We start from the raw sequence: 18,681 nt of genomic DNA, 5'->3' as shown, positions 1-18,681 counted from the left end.
AAGATGTGCAGTGGGGTCTACGGGGCGTAAAATAAAGTGTATTAATAAAAAATGGAGCAGCCACTAGGGGCGCTAATTTAAATTGTGCTTCTTATCTTTGGCACGCCGGCCACCGGAAGTGACCTGTCAAAAAACGGAAAAGACGACTGGATTTCCTAGCTTGCTAGCCAAAAAAACAACAACATAGGATCCTCTTTTGTCTGCATGAACACCTAAAGGTGCTGCATTTAAAGACGGGAATTTCTGTCTATGCCAGGTAAGCTAAGTAAGAAAATACAGGTATATTATGTTAACAGTAACGCTAACGTTCCTTGTCTTTCTGACTTTTAGCTTGCTTAGCTGAGTTGGGCACTTTGAACGTTAGCTATAAAGCTACTCTGGCTTTAACTAAATTATGCTGTCTACGTCGTGTTGTTTATGGCTGTCAGCGTGAGGGTTATTTCGTACGTAGATATAACTAATAATGCAGCAATGTGAAAAATAGCTTGAATGTCTGTCAGGACTTTTCTACCGATCGCAAGTTGACTCCCTTCTCCTCCTGTCGTAACGCTGTCGTGTTATTTGTATTGCGTTGTGTATTAAAGTGTAATATACTTGGCTGATATATTGTTTGAAAGAACATCCGCTCCTCTAAATAACAGCCACGTTTCTAAGCGAATACATGTTAGCTAGAGTTAGCCACTGTTTGTCAGCTGGTAACCAATCGGGTGAATTAATTGAACAAGCTCTTGTTAACATGTTACTAAGTTAAAGATGACGTGACGCTAAACGCGGCATAATGTGTGATAACATGTACAAAAGGGGGAACGAAGCAGCAATGTCTCTACACTTCATTACTTCTCAATTGTTTTTATATAATTATAGCTTCATAAATGCAGGCCGGGGAATTGATCATCTCGTCACTATTGAAGTGACTCCATGTAAAGTATCAATAAATCTAGCATCCATGTGATTTTGTTATTTGTTTGTGGGGAGACACAACAGCTGGATATTACCCTCCCTTTTTCAGTTCAAATCAGCTGTGACGTGTTGTGATGCAGCATCCAGGATCCCTCCCTGAAGTCAGTCATGTATTGTTTTCTCCTCTCCCTTTTTAAAAGAGGAAGGAATGTGAAAGCAGAGAAAAATTAGCACTTGAGACTTTGTATTGGAGGTGAAACCATCTTAACTTGATATTATGGCTTTGAACAGGCGACATTCTTATACCCCACGGGTGAGTAACATGGACACTCGGTATTGAGTATTATCTCATTTAGAACTTCATTGTTAATTTTGTTTGACAAACGGCACTTAATACATTATAATGGCTAAACCTATAAAGAGGTACTGTTTGTGTCACTTACCATACAGTGGATGCAGAATTCACTTTGTTGCTTATCGAAGTCCTCTATCCTCATCAGATAGAATGAGTAAGAATATATTTTGGATAACTCCAGATATCCTGTAGAGAAGGCAAAGTCTCTGTCCTTGTGTTTAACCCATAGGCAAGCTTTTTTCTTCCAATAATCTGTAATAGCATTCAATTTTGATGACTGCAACTGTCTCTCTGCTTCTGTCATAAGGCTATAAAAAAGGTTCCTACCCAGATTTCTGCCCTGTGGTTTAAAACTGAAGCAGCGTGAATTCACATGTCCCTGCAGCTTCACAAAAGGATTACACTCTTCTCTGAATGAGCATCTTTGTGTGAGCAAGGCCGGGATATGACTTGTTTATCAGGAAGTGTATTGTGGTCCATGCCACATGACTGGTTGCATGAGTGTGCTTTTTTATTCCTAAGATTGCTTTTAATAGATGCTGGAACAGGGAGAATTAGGGGGCATACTTGTTACACATAAAACAATACGGTTTGTTTGGGTCTTTTGCAGGTCTAATGTACAGTATTAAACATTATTTACATATTCCTACTAAACTGTCTATTTGACCAAGATGAAGATATAAAAAGATACCATACCTGAAGAATTCAGAAATTTAAACACATTCTCTGGTATGTAATGACCTCACCGTCATTCTTCACCGTCTCGCTCCTTCCCGTACCTAGCCACTCATTCTCATTGGTAACCAACCTTCCTATACTTTCTCTATCTCACATTTCCTCATACTTCTGCCTATCCGTATTTCCCAAATCCTCCAGCTGACCAGCCCACTGATCAGCAAAATGAGCAGCGCAGGAACAGTGGAGTCTGCCAGACCTCCAAAGGTAGGTCACTTATCAATACAGATGCAAGAAAGAAAGAAATGGCTGGAAATAAACAAATGACTATCAACTAGTGCATGATGACTCACAGTCTGTCATCTTGTCTCTGCTCTTCCTCTCCTAGATTGGCTCTATAGTGGAGGTGACTGGGAAGGGTCAGCGTGGTACTGTTGCCTATATCGGTGCCACCCTCTTTGCCTCTGGAAAATGGGTGGGCGTCATACTGGATGACGCCAAGGGCAAGAACGATGGCACTGTGCAGGGGAAACGCTACTTCACCTGTGAGGAAAATCACGGGATATTTGTCAGACAGTCCCAGGTAAGTGGCATAAATGTAATGTGTGATGGAAGGATTGATGCCAGTAGTTTCATAGGTCCTTTCTTATTTTTCAGAATTTATGATTACAAATGAACATTTGTTTGTTCCTGCTCTCATCCCCGTGTTGTCCTGATCTCTCACACACACACACACACGCACATATGCACGCACGCACACACACAGCTCCAGGTGGTGGAAGATGGCTCCGGCGCAACCTCACCAGATACTCCTGAATCAGGCACTACAAAGATACCCAGACAGAAAGGTGAGCGTGAACCACAGCTGGGTTTGAAATTCATACTTTTGAAACTGAAAGTTAATAATAATAACAGTAGAAAATAAGTCTTAATTTGTTTCCTCCAGACATTCCTGAGACTCCCCGGACATCCAAGCAGGTAGGCAACCATTACTTGCACCATAATGCTTTTTTTCGTCCTTTGTCAGTTTAGAAATGTTTGGGTGTTTCCATGACTTGGCTTCAGCGATTACTGGATTCCTTTGGAAGAAATGTAGCTTGTCCATATATGCACTCTTTTAAGTTTACTTGCACTTGAAGTTGCGCTGCCCTTTCCTGAGGAGTTATGTGTTGAATAAGATGACTCAGACCAGTTAAGCTGCTAATTCAAAGAGTGGTGATATGACGATCGACCTCTCTCTGACTTGTCCTCTGCAGTGTTTTCTAGAGGTGCTTTGTTTCAACATTCGCTACAAATGTTCCTCTCCTTTTCTTTTCTGTAAAATGTAAATGGATTTCAGTTTTTTGCCCTTCAGCCCTTGGGTTGACTTCTTATTTTTGTTTTTCTGAATACCATTTGCAGACACCTGTGAGCGTTAAGAAGGTAGAAATATTTAAATTCAACAAATTTGCTTTTGCCTTGGTTGTTTGTAATCACACTAACATGACAACTCATCTTTTGTATTGACGCTTGCACGGGATATTAAGGCATCACTTGTTGTTGATAGATGTCATTTTCACTATACTTGCCCTTGGTTTTCTGTGGCCGCACTTTATTTTGTATACCAGCTGTTTGTTTGATCATTTTACTTTTCATTCTGGTGAAGGCATCTCCACATGTAGAGGTGAAATTACAGTTGTAATGCCATAATGATGGTGTCTTTGTCTTTGCTTGTGGCCAGGGATATTTCGCCACTGTCTTAACACAGTTGCATGAGTTATATTCTGCTTTTATGGCTTGAGTTATCAAGAATAACTTCTTTAAAATGGTGTTAAATGGTGCATGCAGCTGTCAAAGCTATGATCAGTGGGTGTGGACTAACAGTGGGTATGATTCTTATGTGCTGCTAATCTCTTTATCTTGCTTCACCATTGGATGTGTGTGCGAATATCCGTGTGTGTGTACGCATGTGTCCATCCCTTTCTGCAACTCTCCTCCTCCTCCTCCTCCTCCTCCTCCTCTCCAGTCCTCTACCCGCCGCTCTGCCAAGGTGAGCTTGTCTACAGCAGACAGGGGAGGAAAACAGAATGATTTAAAACCGCACTTGATTCTGCAAAATGTTTGGTTATTTGTTTCAACTTTCCGTGGGTGCTTCTGCTTTGCGAGTTGGATCAAGGGCACAGCTTCAAATGTTTTAAATCTTTCCAAAAACGCCATGCATTTTTGTGTTTATGATAAGAAGTCCATTCTTGTTCTTAAACTGTAGTAAAGAAGACAAACAGGGTCACATTAGTCTGATTCATGTAATATTGAGATTTAGAATAATGTAACCTTCAGAAAGCAATCCCTCACATTGTTCCTCTAAGGAAGATCATTTTGAATAGTTTTAATAGTCCTTTGGTAATTTGGATTGTCAACTAATAGACATTTATGTTGTGTATGTATATTATATAGTAGACTCATCATGGCTACACAATTAGAGTATTAGGTTGTAGGTTCCTGAAGACAAAGTTGCAGTCATAAAAGATACAACTTTTTCATTGAACAGAATGTAATTAGTGCTGTAACTTCTGTTGAAGATGTTAGAACAATAATTTTTATCTATGCTATTTTGCATTGGAAATCATTTACTGCAATTATTTAGAGCTTTCCATAACCCTTGAAACTATGATCAGAATGTAAAACAAAAAGAAAATCTTTTGATGAACACAATGTTCTTTTTACCTTATTTTCGAAAGCTGGTAGGACTTCTCTGAACTTGTACAAATTCATAATACAGTATAAAAACAGGATTGTTGTAAATAATGTGTATAATTAAGAGGTACTACAAGGTTTCATTCTGTATAGTGCATATAGAGTTTTAAAAATCACTCTTTGAGAGTCCTAACAGTCTCTATGCACTGTGTCAGTGGAACACTCCAAGTCGTCTCACACCTGCCACCTCCCTCCCCTCCCTCTCGGGACGTCACTCCGGTCGCTCCAGCCTCATGGTACGATCTGTCATATCAGGGTACAACTGTCACTTGTATGAATGGTGATTAGTTTAGTCACTGAAAGCTGGTGATTTGTTGTCCTTCGGTGCACAGGTGCAGATAAATGAAGTCAAAGTGGTGTCTGTGTGAACTTGAACAACATCTTTAGCGAGGGACACTGGGAGGTGAACTGTTTAGTCTTGGAAGATGCATGAGTCAGGACGATGTTATTTAAGCACATATGCTATAAGATGAATCTGAATGCACAGCATGTAACACGGATGTTCACTATACTACTTTTTTTGTTTTGTTTTTTAAGTTGTGTGGGGGAAAAGCACTTGTTTTATTTATTGACATTCAAATACCTAACACCACGCTGTCTCCCCCTTCTTCCTCTGTTTCCTCCCACGTCTTATCCCTCTTGCAACTCTCCTCCACATACCTGCCTTGGTCTACAGGCATCTCGTGAGAGCCTGACATCCTCTCTGTCTGGTGATGTCAGTGAAGCAGGCCTGACCCCCCACCAAGGTGCACTGGCGGCTCCTGTTATACCTCAGCCCAGCGGGTCGTCTGCAGCAATGGCAGCCCCGGTCCCGGCTACTCCAAGCAAGGTGGGTCACTGACAACAAGAACAGCCAATTTTAGTGACCTAAAATAATGCTATGCCCTTGAAGTTGTATAATCACATGGTGTTACATCTCACATTTCATATTTTTATGTGGAATTCATTACAATATCAAACGCGCAAAAGATGTGTGATCTTTTAGCCAGTATGTCACATCTCCATCATTTTGGTTCTATTTTGCCATCATATTCTGTATTTTTATCCACTTCATCCATGTTGTCACTGTTTGACCAGGTGGAACCTGCCATTTTCAAGCAGGTATAGTTTTCTAATGGCTACATGCATGCTGGTGACACCTGGCACGGGTTTACTAACAAACTCATCGGAGGACATGATGACCCTCGGGCACACCTTTTCAATACTTGACTTCTGTTTCGTAATGTTGTCACAGTGAAATATGTGGTGATTATGCATGGCCTAACTATCTGAGTCACTAAATGAAATGCACCATTGTGTTTGGAGACCATGGATTAATCTGCTCGATGCCGGGTTAGGTCCTTGACCTGAGCTCGCATTGACACAGGTTAAAGTCAATTGATGGAGAAAATAATTGACAAATTCATTTGGGGTAACTAAGACTACATTTATCATCATCTGGACTTTTTGGTGGTGGGACTTGATTAATGTTTCTTTACTGCCTTAAGATAAATCTTGTAGCGTACATGAAATCCAGGTAATCCTCCAATTTAAATCCTCTGAACGCAGCACATTCACACTGTCCTCTCTGCTTCTCTCCTCCGCCCATACATCCTTCTCAGGATGAGGAATCAATGCGAGCTCAGGTCAAGGACCTGGAGGAGAAGCTGGAAACACTGAAGATGAAGCGGACAGAGGACAAAGTCAAGCTGAAAGAGCTCGAGAAATACAAGATCCAGCTGGAGCAGCTTCAGGAGTGGAAGACTAAAATACAGGAGCAGCAGGCTGAGCTGCAGAAACAACTCAAAGAGGCCAAGAAGGTTTAAAACGAACACACATTTAAAGGATATAAAGTGATTGATATAATCCAAGCCTGCAGCTCCACTGTCTTCATATATTACTTTCTAGAGCTCTATTTTGTACCCCCTCCCCCCTAGGACGCCCGTGAGGCACAGGAGTCCAAGGACCGTTACATGGAGGAGATGTCAGACACGGCAGACGCCATAGAAATGGCCACACTTGACAAAGAGATGGCTGAAGAGCGAGCAGAGTCCCTGCAATTGGAGGGGGAAACGCTGAAGGAGAAAGTGGAGGAGCTCTCCATGGACTTGGAGATCCTTAGACATGACATTTCAGAGAAAGGTGTGTACTCTACCACAAAAGCTCCTTTATCTTTATCTTTTTTTATGCATTGCTTTCCCTCACTGTTGCTTTTTCTTCTTTGTCTCCTGCAGGCTCAGATGGAGCTGCCTCAAGTTACCATGTCAAACAGCTGGAGGAGCAGAATGGCAGACTGAAGGAGGCGTTGGTTCGGTCAGTCACATGTCTAAAAAGCTGTTTTTGTTTTGTATTACAGTATAAAGCACTTGCACTTCCTGAAACAGATCCATGAAGACCTGGAATTGGTATTTGGTAGTTTTGGCCATCGACGTTTTTTGTTTAAATTTTTCCTTTTCCTCCTCAGGATGCGTGACCTGTCTACGTCAGAGAAGCAGGAGCACGTGAAGCTGCAGAAGCAGATGGAGAAGAAGAACACTGAGCTGGAGACTCTGAGGACTCAGAAGGAGAAACTACAGGAGGAGGTCAAGCAGGCCGAGGCTACTATCGATGAACTCAAGGAGCAGGTAAAGTCAGTGAGCTGCAAGAAAGAGGACGAATATGATTACAGGGCTGGAGGTTACAGTACATATGAAAGAAACAAAGTCAAATTCTGTTATTAACAGAATGGAAGGCTCAGGTACATTTAAAAGTAACTATGACTGTTTTTGCTTGTTTGCCATCTCAGAATGTCCTTGTACAAATATGCTTGTGTAACTGTACCAGGTGGATGCTGCTCTGGGGTCAGAGGAGATGGTGGAGACCCTGACGGAGAGGAACCTCGACCTGGAGGAGAAAGTCCGAGAGCTGAGAGAAACCGTCACTGATTTGGTCTGTACAACAGCATTCATTCTTCAGTATTAACATCACTGACGTTTCTATTTCCAAACAAATACAAACTATGTTCTCACTAAGTATCTACAATTACAATTCTCATTTGATGGTACATTTGTACCAACATAATGGTATCGTTAACCAGAAAATGTGTTTGTGTCAAAAAAGGAAGGATAAAACGATAGGATTTTGTTACTGACGACCCTTTCCTGAAACAATAGGAGGCCATCAACGAGATGAACGATGAGCTCCAGGAGAACGCCCGGGAGACGGAAATGGAGCTGAGGGAGCAGGTGGATCTGAGTGCAGCAAAGGTCAGAGAGGCTGAAAAAAGGGTGGAGGCTGCCCAGGAGACTGTAGCAGATTACCAGCAGACCATCAACAAATACAGAGATCTCACTGCCAGCCTACAGGTGGGTGGAGAAGAGGGAAACACGCACGCTCAAGGGAATAACCCGAGGATGTACACACTGGATGAGGCCTACAAGTCGGTGCGCTGACACTGACTGTATGTGCTTATTCTCTGTGCTTCAGGAGGCCAACATAGAGCTGATCAGCCAGCAGAATGTGAATGCTGAAGTTCAGCAACCGCCTGCTGAACTATTTGACTTCAAGATTAAGTTTGCAGAGACCAAGGCATATGCCAAGGTAGGAGACATTCATATGTTATTGTGCCGGGAATGATGAGTTTACCAGTGTTGGATATTAAACAGCATGTGCTTATGATCTGTGTGTATAGGCCATTGAGATGGAGCTGAGGAAAATGGAAGTGGCCCAGTCTAACAGACAGGTGTCCCTCCTCACTTCCTTCATGCCGGACTCCTTCCTCCGCCATGGTGGAGATCACGACTGTATTCTGGTCCTTCTGCTCATCCCCAGGCTCATCTGCAAAGTATGGAGCTGTGTGTGTGTGTGTGTGTGTGTGTATGTGTATGTGTATGAGAAGTGGAAAATGGGTGTACAAGCATTTTTTTTTTTGTAGAATCCTGATTCCTGTTATTACTGCTATTTTGTATTCTGTGCCTAGTTTGTTTTTATAATGAATTCTGTGTGGGTTTGTCCTTTGCCTGGTAGTCTGAGCTGATCAGTAAACAGGCCCAGGAGAAGTTTGACTTGAATGGGAACTTGGCCCAGGGAACGGGGCTACGAGGACCTCCAGGAGAACAGCGCAGTTTTGCGTCAGGACTGGTCTACTCCCTCAACCTGCTGCAGGCCACTCTGCACAAATATGAACAGTAAGCACGGCTGCTACATCACAAATGTGTCCCTTTTTTTGCAATATAATTTCTCCAGAATAGCAATCATCTGTGTGATACTGTAAACCTAATTCGGTTCCAAAATTGGTTTTGTCTGTTCTTTTCCTTCTAGGGCTCTGAATACCTGCAGCGTGGAGGTTTTTAAGCGCATGGGTACACTCTACTCTGAAATGAACTTCCATGAGCGCTCTCTGGATTATTTCATCGACCTGCTGCATAAAGATCAGCTAGATGAGACTGTTCAGGTGGAACCTCTGACTAAGGCCATCAAGTACTATCAGGTAACCAACATTGTTTGATTTTTAATATAGTTAAGATCTTAACGGGGGTTGTATCAATCTTCTAAACTAAAATAAGATTTCCTAACATCATGATTTGTGCAAATATTTCAATTTTAAAAATAGATCGAATAAAAAGATATGCTAAACCACTATGTGCAACCCGTCTACTCAATTAAATAGACATTGAAACATAGTAATTTTTATTAAATATAATATTTTCTCAAACAAAGTTTCTTACTTTATTTTGTCTTCCAGCAATTGTACAGCGTTCATCTGGCAGATCACACTGAAGACTGCACCGTGCAGCTGGCTGACCACATTAAGGTACGTAAAGCTTCTTCGGCATTGTAGTTTCCTTCAGTTATAAAGATGTTGACAGTTTTATCCCTTTGATGAGCAAAGTATAACAGAAATGAGAGTATACCGATAAGGTTTCCTAACTTAACTAATCCCATCCTCTCTCCTCCAGTTCACCCAAAATGTCCTGGACTGCATGGGAGTGGAGGTAGCTCGTCTGCGGGCCTTCATGGCAGCAGGTCAGGAGAGCTCTGTCCTCGCTGTCCTTCTCAAAGACCTGGACACTTCCTGCTCCGATATCAAACAGTTCTGTAAGAAGATCCGCCGCCGCATGCCTGGAACAGATGTAGCTGGAGTACCCGCTGCTCTCAATTTTGGACCACAGGTATGGGATACAGAAACAAATAAATAAACAAAGGTAAATGGCTGCATGAGACTAAAGAAACTTGGAAGATTCCTTTTTGCGTCACTGTACCAGTAAAGAGATAGTTTGGAGTGGGGTTGTAAGAAGTACTTGTCCTTAGATGGCTACCTATAGTAGATGGCGGTTGGCACGGCCCCATTTTGGAAAATGTGACATGATTTATTAAAACACTGTCTAAATACCTTTTACCCACTAATGCACACACAAAAATGATGGCTCTACAATATATATATTTGACTATCGTGTCTCTTATGGGAGGTGTCTGAGTCGCTGACGGAGTGCAGGCGCCAGCAGACCCGTGTGGTGGCTGTGCTGCAGGAAGTGGCTGCAGCTGGAGCTCAGATGATCGCTCCGCTGGCGGAACAGGAGGGGCTCAACGCTCTCAAACTGGAGGATATTGCCTACAAGGCTGTGGAGCAGGTAGTTAAACTATAATCGTACCGTTTGCCAAAGCCTCTCGGCACTTCGTCGTCCATTCGTCAACAGTTTTTGTCTCTTGGCATTTGTTGTAATTCATCTAGTGGTTGGGGATTATTCTATCGAGAATTTAAATACATTAAGGTTGTCAGAAGTATACTGAATTGATTGCACTTCCAGCACTACAGTAGAAATAAAGTAAACAAACACATTTTTAAATAACGATTTCTACTGATTCTTGCTGAATTTAAGTATTGTATTGTTGTTTTTGGGCAAGTAGACATAGGTAGTTGATTTTTGGTTGAAGCTGTTATTGTATTTATCTAAATCTTCACTCTCTCACAAGGTGTATGGTTCTCAAGGCCTAAACGGCCCAGAATGTCTGCGTCAGTCCTGCAGCTCCATCATCACTACCATGAACAAGATGGCCACAGCCATGCAGGAAGGAGAGTACGATGCTGACAAACCACAGGCCAAGGTATGCCGGGCGTTTTCTGATTGATTAATAACATAATTTAAAGAAAACTAAACATATTTCTGCCACTTACCACTATTTGATCCTTGACGTCCTCAGACTCATCCAGTGGAGATGAGAGCATCCACTGTCAGGGCCGAGATGACCGACGCTGAGGGTCTGGGAGTTAAACTTGAAGATAGAGAGACTGTCATCAAGGAGGTCAAGAAGTCCCTGAAGATCAAGGTGACACTCAACAAAAATCACTCAACCTTGCCAGTTTGAAGTCGAAAGAATCGGTAACAGAAAAGGCATAACTGAGGTACCTCACCTCTTCCCAGGGGGAGGAGCTGAGTGAGGCTAACGTCCGTCTGAGCCTGCTGGAGAAGAAGCTGGACACCTCCACCAAAGACGCAGATGAGCGGGTGGAGAAGATTCAGACCAAACTGGACGAGAACCTCGCCCTGCTAAAGAAGAAAGAAAAGTAAGAGCGATAAAGAAGGAAACAGAAGAAATGAATGCATTCCAACACATTTTCCCACTCGCTCACCTTCTTTTCTCCTCATCTCCAGGGAGTTTGAAGAGACAATGGATGCCCTGCAAGCTGATATCGACCAGCTGGAGGCGGAGAAGGCGGAGCTAAAACAACGCATCAATAACCAATCGAAGATGACCATCGAAGGCCTGAGAGCCACGCCTGCCTCTGGAATTGCCTCCATTGTTCAGGCATCTGCAGGAGGTGAATATTTTATGCTTATGGTCGCTTTTTGAATGCAAATTGAACTGATGCCATATTAGGTTTGATAAAATGTGATGGCCAAAAATACATTTTAACTGAGCTACAACTACCGCTGATAAAAATATGTTTTGCCTGTCGTTCGTGTAATTGTACTAGTGTACTATTACTAAATACAGTATTCCTACCTGACACCAATCTGACTTTGAGTCACAAAAATAGTCTCCGTTTTGGGAAAGACACACGACTGTTAGGCGCACGGCCTCACGTAATGATTGCATTTCTCTCTCCAGCAGGTCTTCCTCCATCCCTGGCTGGACCGGTGCAGGTGGTGGACTCCCCTCTCCTGAGGCAGCAGGTTGAAGCCCAGAGAATGGGCATTAAACACCTCAAGAATGAAAACAACAGACTCAAGGTACACCGGGGTTGGCGTTAGTAATATTGTGGTATTATGCCAGCTGTCTCTAAAGTTTTGGTATTGACTTAAGAGTGTCTTACTTACAGGCGGAGAAGATGAGAGCCCAGCTGGCCTCCCTGCCGCCACTCTGCCCTCCCAAACTACCAAAAGCTTCAAAGGACACTTCCATGCCACCAGATGGACTAAACACAGGCATCTATCGCAGGACTGACCAATTGCTGGCTACCCTGCTCAAGCTGAGTTCAGAAGTTAAAGTGGTGGACATCACAGGAAAGACAGCAGGTGTGTGCTTGTGGCTGTTATTAGACCTTCTTTGTGTGTGTGTGTTTTTTAGCCAAGTGTCCTGGTTCATTTGGTCTTTCCTCCTGTGTTTCTTCCAGTTAGTGCCGGTGCACAGCTGCTGGAGCAGACAGCTCGACTGCAGTACCTCAGTGATGCTCTGGACAAACTCAAGGTGACAACTTCTGAATCATATTCTATTATTTGTTCTATTCTCCTCACCATGTCATTAAGCTGACAGCAAAACATTACATTTTGGTTTCAGGGAGAAGTAGCTGAACATGTTGTCTCAAGTCAGTCTGGGGCAAAGGCTTCCTCTGACTTTGCCACCTTCCCATTGTCCTGTTTTGTTAAGGTAAAATCACAGTACATACAATCAGTTCCAACTAGTCAAGAAATGGCACATTACAAATTGTACATATGTGTGGTTTCCTAGGCCAAGGAAGAGAAGCAGGGCGGGACTGTGTTTGTAGGACGTGTTGCCATTCCATGCACCCGTGGACAGGAACAAGTCCACCGCCTCATCCTATCACAGCAGCAGCTGCAGAAAGTGCACCGCCTCCTCATGACCTAAGCATGCCATTAGCCCAGCCATGATTGACAGAACATTAAGAAATGCTTTGTTTTCATTCCAGATTTCCAGCATTCTTTATTTATCTTTTTGCTTTTCACTATTCTCAGGAAATCATATCCAATAGTTTCAAAGTAACACCTATAGCACTAATAAAATTGAGGCACAGCAGTGACTTTATATTGATGTAAAACTGGTGTTTTGAGGGAACTTGAACTGAATTTAACTCCAGAATGTCACATTTTGAAGGTGTTTTAACAACGTTTGTATTTGGGAATAGAAGAAAGATAGCAACGTCACTTTACTGTACTTGCACCCATTAAAAGTTTGTCCTGTTGCATCTTTTGTATTTGTAATAATTCAGACAATAAAAGCAAGCAATTCACTTCAGAGCAGTCCATGTAATGTCAACCAATGGAATATACCTGCATGTCATCTGTAGTCTAATATGAAGGTCAACTGCCAGTTCACAAGTATACAGTGGGAGTTGATGTCTGTGCATAGCTCTATAATAGTCATGCCAAGGTAATCGCTAATCACTTATGCACTCCCATTTTATCGATAGAATAAATATTCCCTCCATAAGTTTGGAATAGTTCCAACGCTCTACAATAAATCAAATGCAGCAAGATTGAGTCGGTACAGGCTTGTGCAAACAGCCAAAGCAGTTTCTCTACCACCTCTCAGATAGCATAATTCACTTTCCGCAACAATGTTTAAATTGTGAACACACCGGGCATAAAGGAAATCTAATATTTATACCATACTTGCTCTGTGGGACTGGTAGATGCATCATTCGATCATTCTTTTAGCACTAATAAGTGATTAAGAGTCAAACAGCACTCTTGAAATCATATCAACTTTAATAGGACACAGCACCTGACACATTTGAAGTGCTGAATTAAAAACACTTAGAAATATATTTAAAATAAATGTTTGGTTCCAGAACTACAAACAAATTTAATTAAACCAGAAGACTACCAATTTACAATATAAGAAATTATCAATATGCATGTCATTCACTGAAATAAAATCTGTGCGAATGATGTCATTTGAGGATTAATACTGAGGAAAGAAACTGCAGTAATATCAATTAGTGGAACTGAACCATATCTGAATCTTGTAAAAACTACCTGCCTCAGTAGTAGTAGTGGTGGCCATTATGGCTGTAGTGGCCATGGTGGCTGTCGTGGCCATGGTGGCTATGATAGCCGTGATGGCCATGATAGCCATGATGGCCGTCATGACCATGATGACCATGGTGGCTGTTTTGGCCATGATTCGGATGGGTGTATGGAGCATAGTGGTGTCTGACATGTCGCCTCCTCATCACGTTCTGTTGATGGTGCTTGTCAGGCGGCCCATAGCTGAACCCTGCGGAACATAAAGGATATGTTAATAGGGTCTAGAGCAGACATGGCAGCTCAAAGAAATTTCCAATAACTAGATCAGAAGACCCACAGATGCATTGGTCTTAAAAAACACTTGCCATTTTTTAGGCCGGGTGGCGGTAGTTGATATGCACGTGGCTGCGGGTTGTTCAAGAAACTAAAAGGCTGGAAATCATTTGAAAACTCCTCTCCAGAGCTGAAATTTCTCCTTGATGGGCGTCGCTCTGTGAATAGGAGGTCGGGGTGGCGTTAGAGGGGGACACTTTGCTATGACCCTGTTTTTTTAAAATGACTTCTACTGCACAAGTACCTGACATTAAATTGTGGAAGCCTTAAGATGACAGACATGTTTTGCAATTACAGTAACCGACAGACCCAAACGCGTCCTAATGTCCAGTCAATTAAGATCCCCAGTAATATATTTTACCCATATTTGCTAGCTCTTTGTTAAATCAAACAAAATATAAATAATCTAAATCACACTAGCTTTCTTACCTGCAGGTTTGGAATTTTCATTGGCTAGAAGCTGAGAAGAATCCTGGCTATGCTCTAAAAGAAAAAACATGTCAACCTAATTAAATTAAATAAACTAACAGGGTTGCATTTGTATGTCTTTGCCAAACAGTCATGTTGCCATAAAGTCAATGACCTGTCACACCAAATTCTAATGGAGTGAATTTTTTAAGTGTTCTGGAGAACATAGTTTTTTTTTTTTTAAACACTACCATCCCATTATTGCAATAGGCCTATTGCAATGTGAGAGAGTGTAGTGTGGGCAGTTTTCCTCCTTACCCACAACAGCCAGTTGCATAGTAACACCCCAGGCCTGTGCAGAGTGCTCCAACAGCAGAGATGTTATCTTGCGGTGGGCAAGTGCGTTCCAGTGGACTCCGTCCCAAGTACGATGTTGCAGGGAAAAGCGGAACTGGAAGTGGAGGTCCAACACATCCATTCCATAGGCATTAGCCAGAGTACCGCTGAAGAAGTTGGCCTCAATCACATCATAACGCAGGTGAGAAACCTTGTGCTCAATCTGAGGTGAGGACGACAAGAGGACAACGTAAGCCTGGAAAAGCAGTCAATAAATAAGCTTATAAGATATTTACACATTACTATGTTCTCTACACAACCTTTCAGTTTTAAAAATTCAACTCACTATAGTGACTAGTTTGAACTCCACAGGCACCTGTCCAAAACATAAAATTCTCCTGCTGTCTGTCTGTTGTGAACCCATTAACTTCATCTAACAGTTTCACTATAAAATGACAGGTTTGACTTGGCATACAGTATGATCCTGCTATGAATGGAGACAAATATAATAGATAAAAATGTAATTTTCTTGAGTTCAGTTTGTCCGCCCATCATATTGACAGGACAGCTGGTTCGGTGTGGATTGAATAAGTGTCTGGTAATCTTAATTACCAGTAAAGTGCAACGTGAAATACTATATTTTTGTAGACTTTGACCCAACAAGATCAAATGTCCACTTATGAAGCAGGTGTTTGGCAATGATTTACCTCTGGCACCAGGAAACCGCCTTTGATAGTCTCTCCTAAGGGCATGGTGAGGTTCCATATGGCCAGCGTTTCCTGAGGCACAATCTTCCTTAGCTCAGCAAAAAACGTGCATAGGTTCTCCCTATAGTTTTCGAGCCAACTGGAGTTGTATCTACAAAACACGACACAGAAAAACAAGAGGACAGAATCCCTATACACAAACTCAAAAAGAGATTAAGTGACACCTTAAACCAGGGAACAGGTCAGGCAAACCTTTTACAAATTGAGCTGACCAATGTTTTGTCCTTCGACACTGCTGTCTCACAGTTGCATCATTATGTACCAAATCTGATCACCCTTTTGGAAATCTAAATAGTTGTTGCTTATCCAAACACACATCTCTACCCCATAAATCTGCTCAGCTATTTCACCACCCATGAACTAAAAAGGTTTAATGTGGTTGTATGTGACGGGAGGAGTTAGCTGGGTGAACTATTTTGTGATGAGATAATTATAAAAGTCCAGGATGGAAGAGTGTAATAAAAAAATATATATATACTAGTATATTCCATACATTAAAAAAAGTCAGCTAACACTCAAGACCTGTTCATTCAATTTCCACACATCTAATTTATCTAAAATTACAGTAGAGCCACACCTGAATGACCAGATGTGTACAGAACAGATCACCAAAGTAATAGTTCTACTAGTACTATTACTAGTTACTCTTTCACCTACCCACCTGGAAATATCCCAAACACAGGAGTTGAAGATGATAACATCAGGTTTCAAGCCATTGCGGAAGTCTTCCAAGATGCTCCGCATGTAGGGAGAGTAAACCCGCGTCACAAAATAGAAGCGGACTAAATGGTGGGCGGACTGGAACTGGCGAACCTCCCTGTACCCAGTTCCATTATGCAGTCTATTCAAAGAACCACCTTCCACCAGGCAGTCCTGTTCAAAACACTCCTCTCCCTAAAAACACATATGAGAACAGGAACAAATTAGGGATACTCAAGGTGAGTCGGAGACACAGTTGGGTGAAGACCACAAGCGCTCGGACTAGGCAGGCGTGGAGAGTTGATGCCAAATAAAACCATTGAGAACCGCAATATCAAGTGTGCTGGCATAATTGTGCAGGGGGGAGTCACAGGGCCAACGGGAAAACATTACACAAGTCTAGCGATGTTCCACGTATTGTACTTTCTAAGATCACAGCTTGTAATAATGATAACATTAAAGTGACGATCTCAAAGATGTTAATTTAAATAATTGTCAGGTGTTGCCGTCTATTGCCAAAGGAGGCAACACAATGGTGATCGAGCCTTTAGCCCACTGATAAAAGTATTGCAATATTTACATATTTGCAGTATTACAAACTGGGTCTGTGGCAATATTCCCAGGGGAAAATGTCTTCCAGTTTTGTCTCCACTGTTGACACACCAACAAACTATAGGATTTCATACTTGGTTTGAAGACTGCTAAACTCTGAGCACAATTCCTTTGTTTTAACTAAAATAGAAATTATAAGTCAACCAGGACTGAAATCTTAAGTATTGCCACTTTAAACAAAACTGTTGATGTGTCATCCATTTATTAATATGAACACTTGCCTTGCGCTTCAGTTGACTTGTGGACAGAAACTTTTCCTTCTGCAATAGCAGAACAATGTCCTTATATACAGCCCTCTGAACTGTGGATGAAATACAGGCAGCATCAAACATACAACGTTACACATGTAGCTAAATGGTTCATTAACATGCCAGCAATTTAAAGAGCCATGATACATTTTTGTTATTATTAAATGGGCTGCTTTAAAACATACTTGTTACTTTAAAATATAATTTTGAAAACTACTCACTGGAGTCCCCCAGCACCACAATAAACTTGTTGTGCAGCAGCTGGCTGGCCTGCCGATGGCTCACACAATTCATAATCTCCTGTTAATTAAAAAACGCTTGTTTTTATTAAGACATGGTGAGTGACAGGTCAATTTACTCATGAGACACGAAGGCATAACGTAGGTGGTGCTACTAATGTCAAGTTAACATTACAGGACTTCTTGGCCACAATTTGCGTTAGTTTAGCTAACGTTAGAAACGTTAATGGTGGCTAAGACAGTAAATGATGCTAACGCAAGTTAATTATTTAGTTAGTGGTAGCTAAGCTAAGAGTTAAGATAGCATACTAATAAAGAAGCCTCAGTCTTTTTTAAAGTATGAGCATACACATAACGTTACTTAACTAGCTAGCATTGTTGAAGCTAGTCAGCTAGCTAACGTGAGCTAACCTAGCCGTTTTACAACTAACTTAACCAACGTTAACGTTTTTAACCGCAACAGCTTCATCGACTGGTCCCCGGCTCTAGTTTTAAAGTTGTTTGACAACCCGAAGTTGTGGTTGTTAATTCAATTTTTATCCTCACGTGATACATTACTTACTTAACGTTACCCCACTCTGCCTCTCCAATTTGACAACGTCTTTAAGGACTATCGGGAATATAAACGTTTGCGAAGTTTATCTCCTTTTATAACCTCGCGTGACTGTGATTAGTCACGCGAGGTTAACAAGATACAACGAGAGAAATTGACATGTGGTTTGAGATGCGGTTTGAGGACTTTTCCCTGTGTTTAGTAATAATGGAATTGCAAAGTGATAAAAAAAACTTTACATTTGACACATCTTCCTTTTACGTTACAAATTCTACTTAGCCCATGTAATATTTTACATTTTAATATAAGTGAAATCATTTATTCTTGCAAGAAGAGGCACAGTTCCACCACAAGATCATCATCTGTTTAACACTAATCTAATGTAATCTATTGAGTTACCCTCAGTATTAGGATATAGGCTTACGGAAAATGACTTTTTGAATAACAATACACACAATCATGTAACTCCTTTTTCAGAGTGCTTTGCTTTGAGTTTAGTTGAGAAACAAATGTAGCCTAGCCAGGAAAAGGTTTACTAAGAAGACACTGTCAATCAAGTTCATGATAAAGATGTACCGGAAAAACTTGGAGAATTAAATTTCTAAAAATCCATAAAGAAACTTTAAGAAAGAAACAGCATCATATGCCTTTCAAAA

At 41.6% G+C, this 18,681-nt stretch overlaps 2 protein-coding genes across 7 annotated transcripts; one reads left to right on the top strand and one right to left on the bottom strand.

Moving 5' to 3' along the window:
• The first annotated feature begins 118 nt into the window (after positions 1–118).
• On the top strand, positions 119–13,051 carry LOC117747638 (dynactin subunit 1-like). Of its 6 annotated transcripts, none has more exons than XM_034557027.1 (31): positions 125–256; positions 2,132–2,197; positions 2,319–2,513; positions 2,697–2,778; positions 2,877–2,908; positions 3,332–3,352; positions 4,819–4,899; positions 5,340–5,492; positions 5,741–5,764; positions 6,265–6,462; positions 6,580–6,784; positions 6,877–6,955; positions 7,107–7,266; positions 7,466–7,570; positions 7,795–7,986; positions 8,108–8,221; positions 8,313–8,465; positions 8,648–8,808; positions 8,942–9,110; positions 9,366–9,434; positions 9,580–9,792; positions 10,090–10,251; positions 10,595–10,726; positions 10,823–10,948; positions 11,044–11,186; positions 11,275–11,441; positions 11,735–11,853; positions 11,943–12,138; positions 12,237–12,310; positions 12,401–12,490; positions 12,572–13,051. In XM_034557027.1, the coding sequence occupies exons 2-31, from the start codon at positions 2,156–2,158 to the stop codon at positions 12,707–12,709; spliced, it is 3,795 nt and encodes a 1,264-aa protein (XP_034412918.1). In that variant the 5' UTR covers positions 125–256; positions 2,132–2,155; the 3' UTR covers positions 12,710–13,051. The 6 variants fall into 6 exon arrangements, with proteins under 6 accessions (XP_034412923.1, XP_034412918.1, XP_034412917.1 ...); XM_034557026.1 differs by having other exon boundaries at positions 11,732–11,853; XM_034557030.1 differs by lacking the exon at positions 4,819–4,899 and having other exon boundaries at positions 11,732–11,853.
• Positions 13,052–13,844: 793 nt separating this feature from the next.
• LOC117748137 (PC-esterase domain-containing protein 1A-like) lies at positions 13,845–18,080 on the bottom strand. The gene is made up of 9 exons (XM_034557770.1): positions 18,035–18,080; positions 17,455–17,533; positions 17,207–17,286; positions 16,336–16,568; positions 15,615–15,765; positions 14,890–15,130; positions 14,593–14,646; positions 14,196–14,321; positions 13,845–14,080 (listed from the first exon to the last, which is right to left on the bottom strand). Exons 2-9 carry the CDS (start codon positions 17,525–17,527, stop codon positions 13,845–13,847), a joined length of 1,194 nt encoding a protein of 397 aa, XP_034413661.1. The 5' UTR covers positions 17,528–17,533; positions 18,035–18,080.
• Positions 18,081–18,681: the final 601 nt, after the last annotated feature.

This window comes from Cyclopterus lumpus, chromosome 18, assembly GCF_009769545.1.
Source record: "Cyclopterus lumpus isolate fCycLum1 chromosome 18, fCycLum1.pri, whole genome shotgun sequence".
NCBI classification, from domain to species: Eukaryota; Metazoa; Chordata; class Actinopteri; order Perciformes; family Cyclopteridae; genus Cyclopterus; species Cyclopterus lumpus.
Note: the sequence above shows the minus strand (reverse complement) of the source record. Positions and strands in the feature narration are given on the sequence as shown.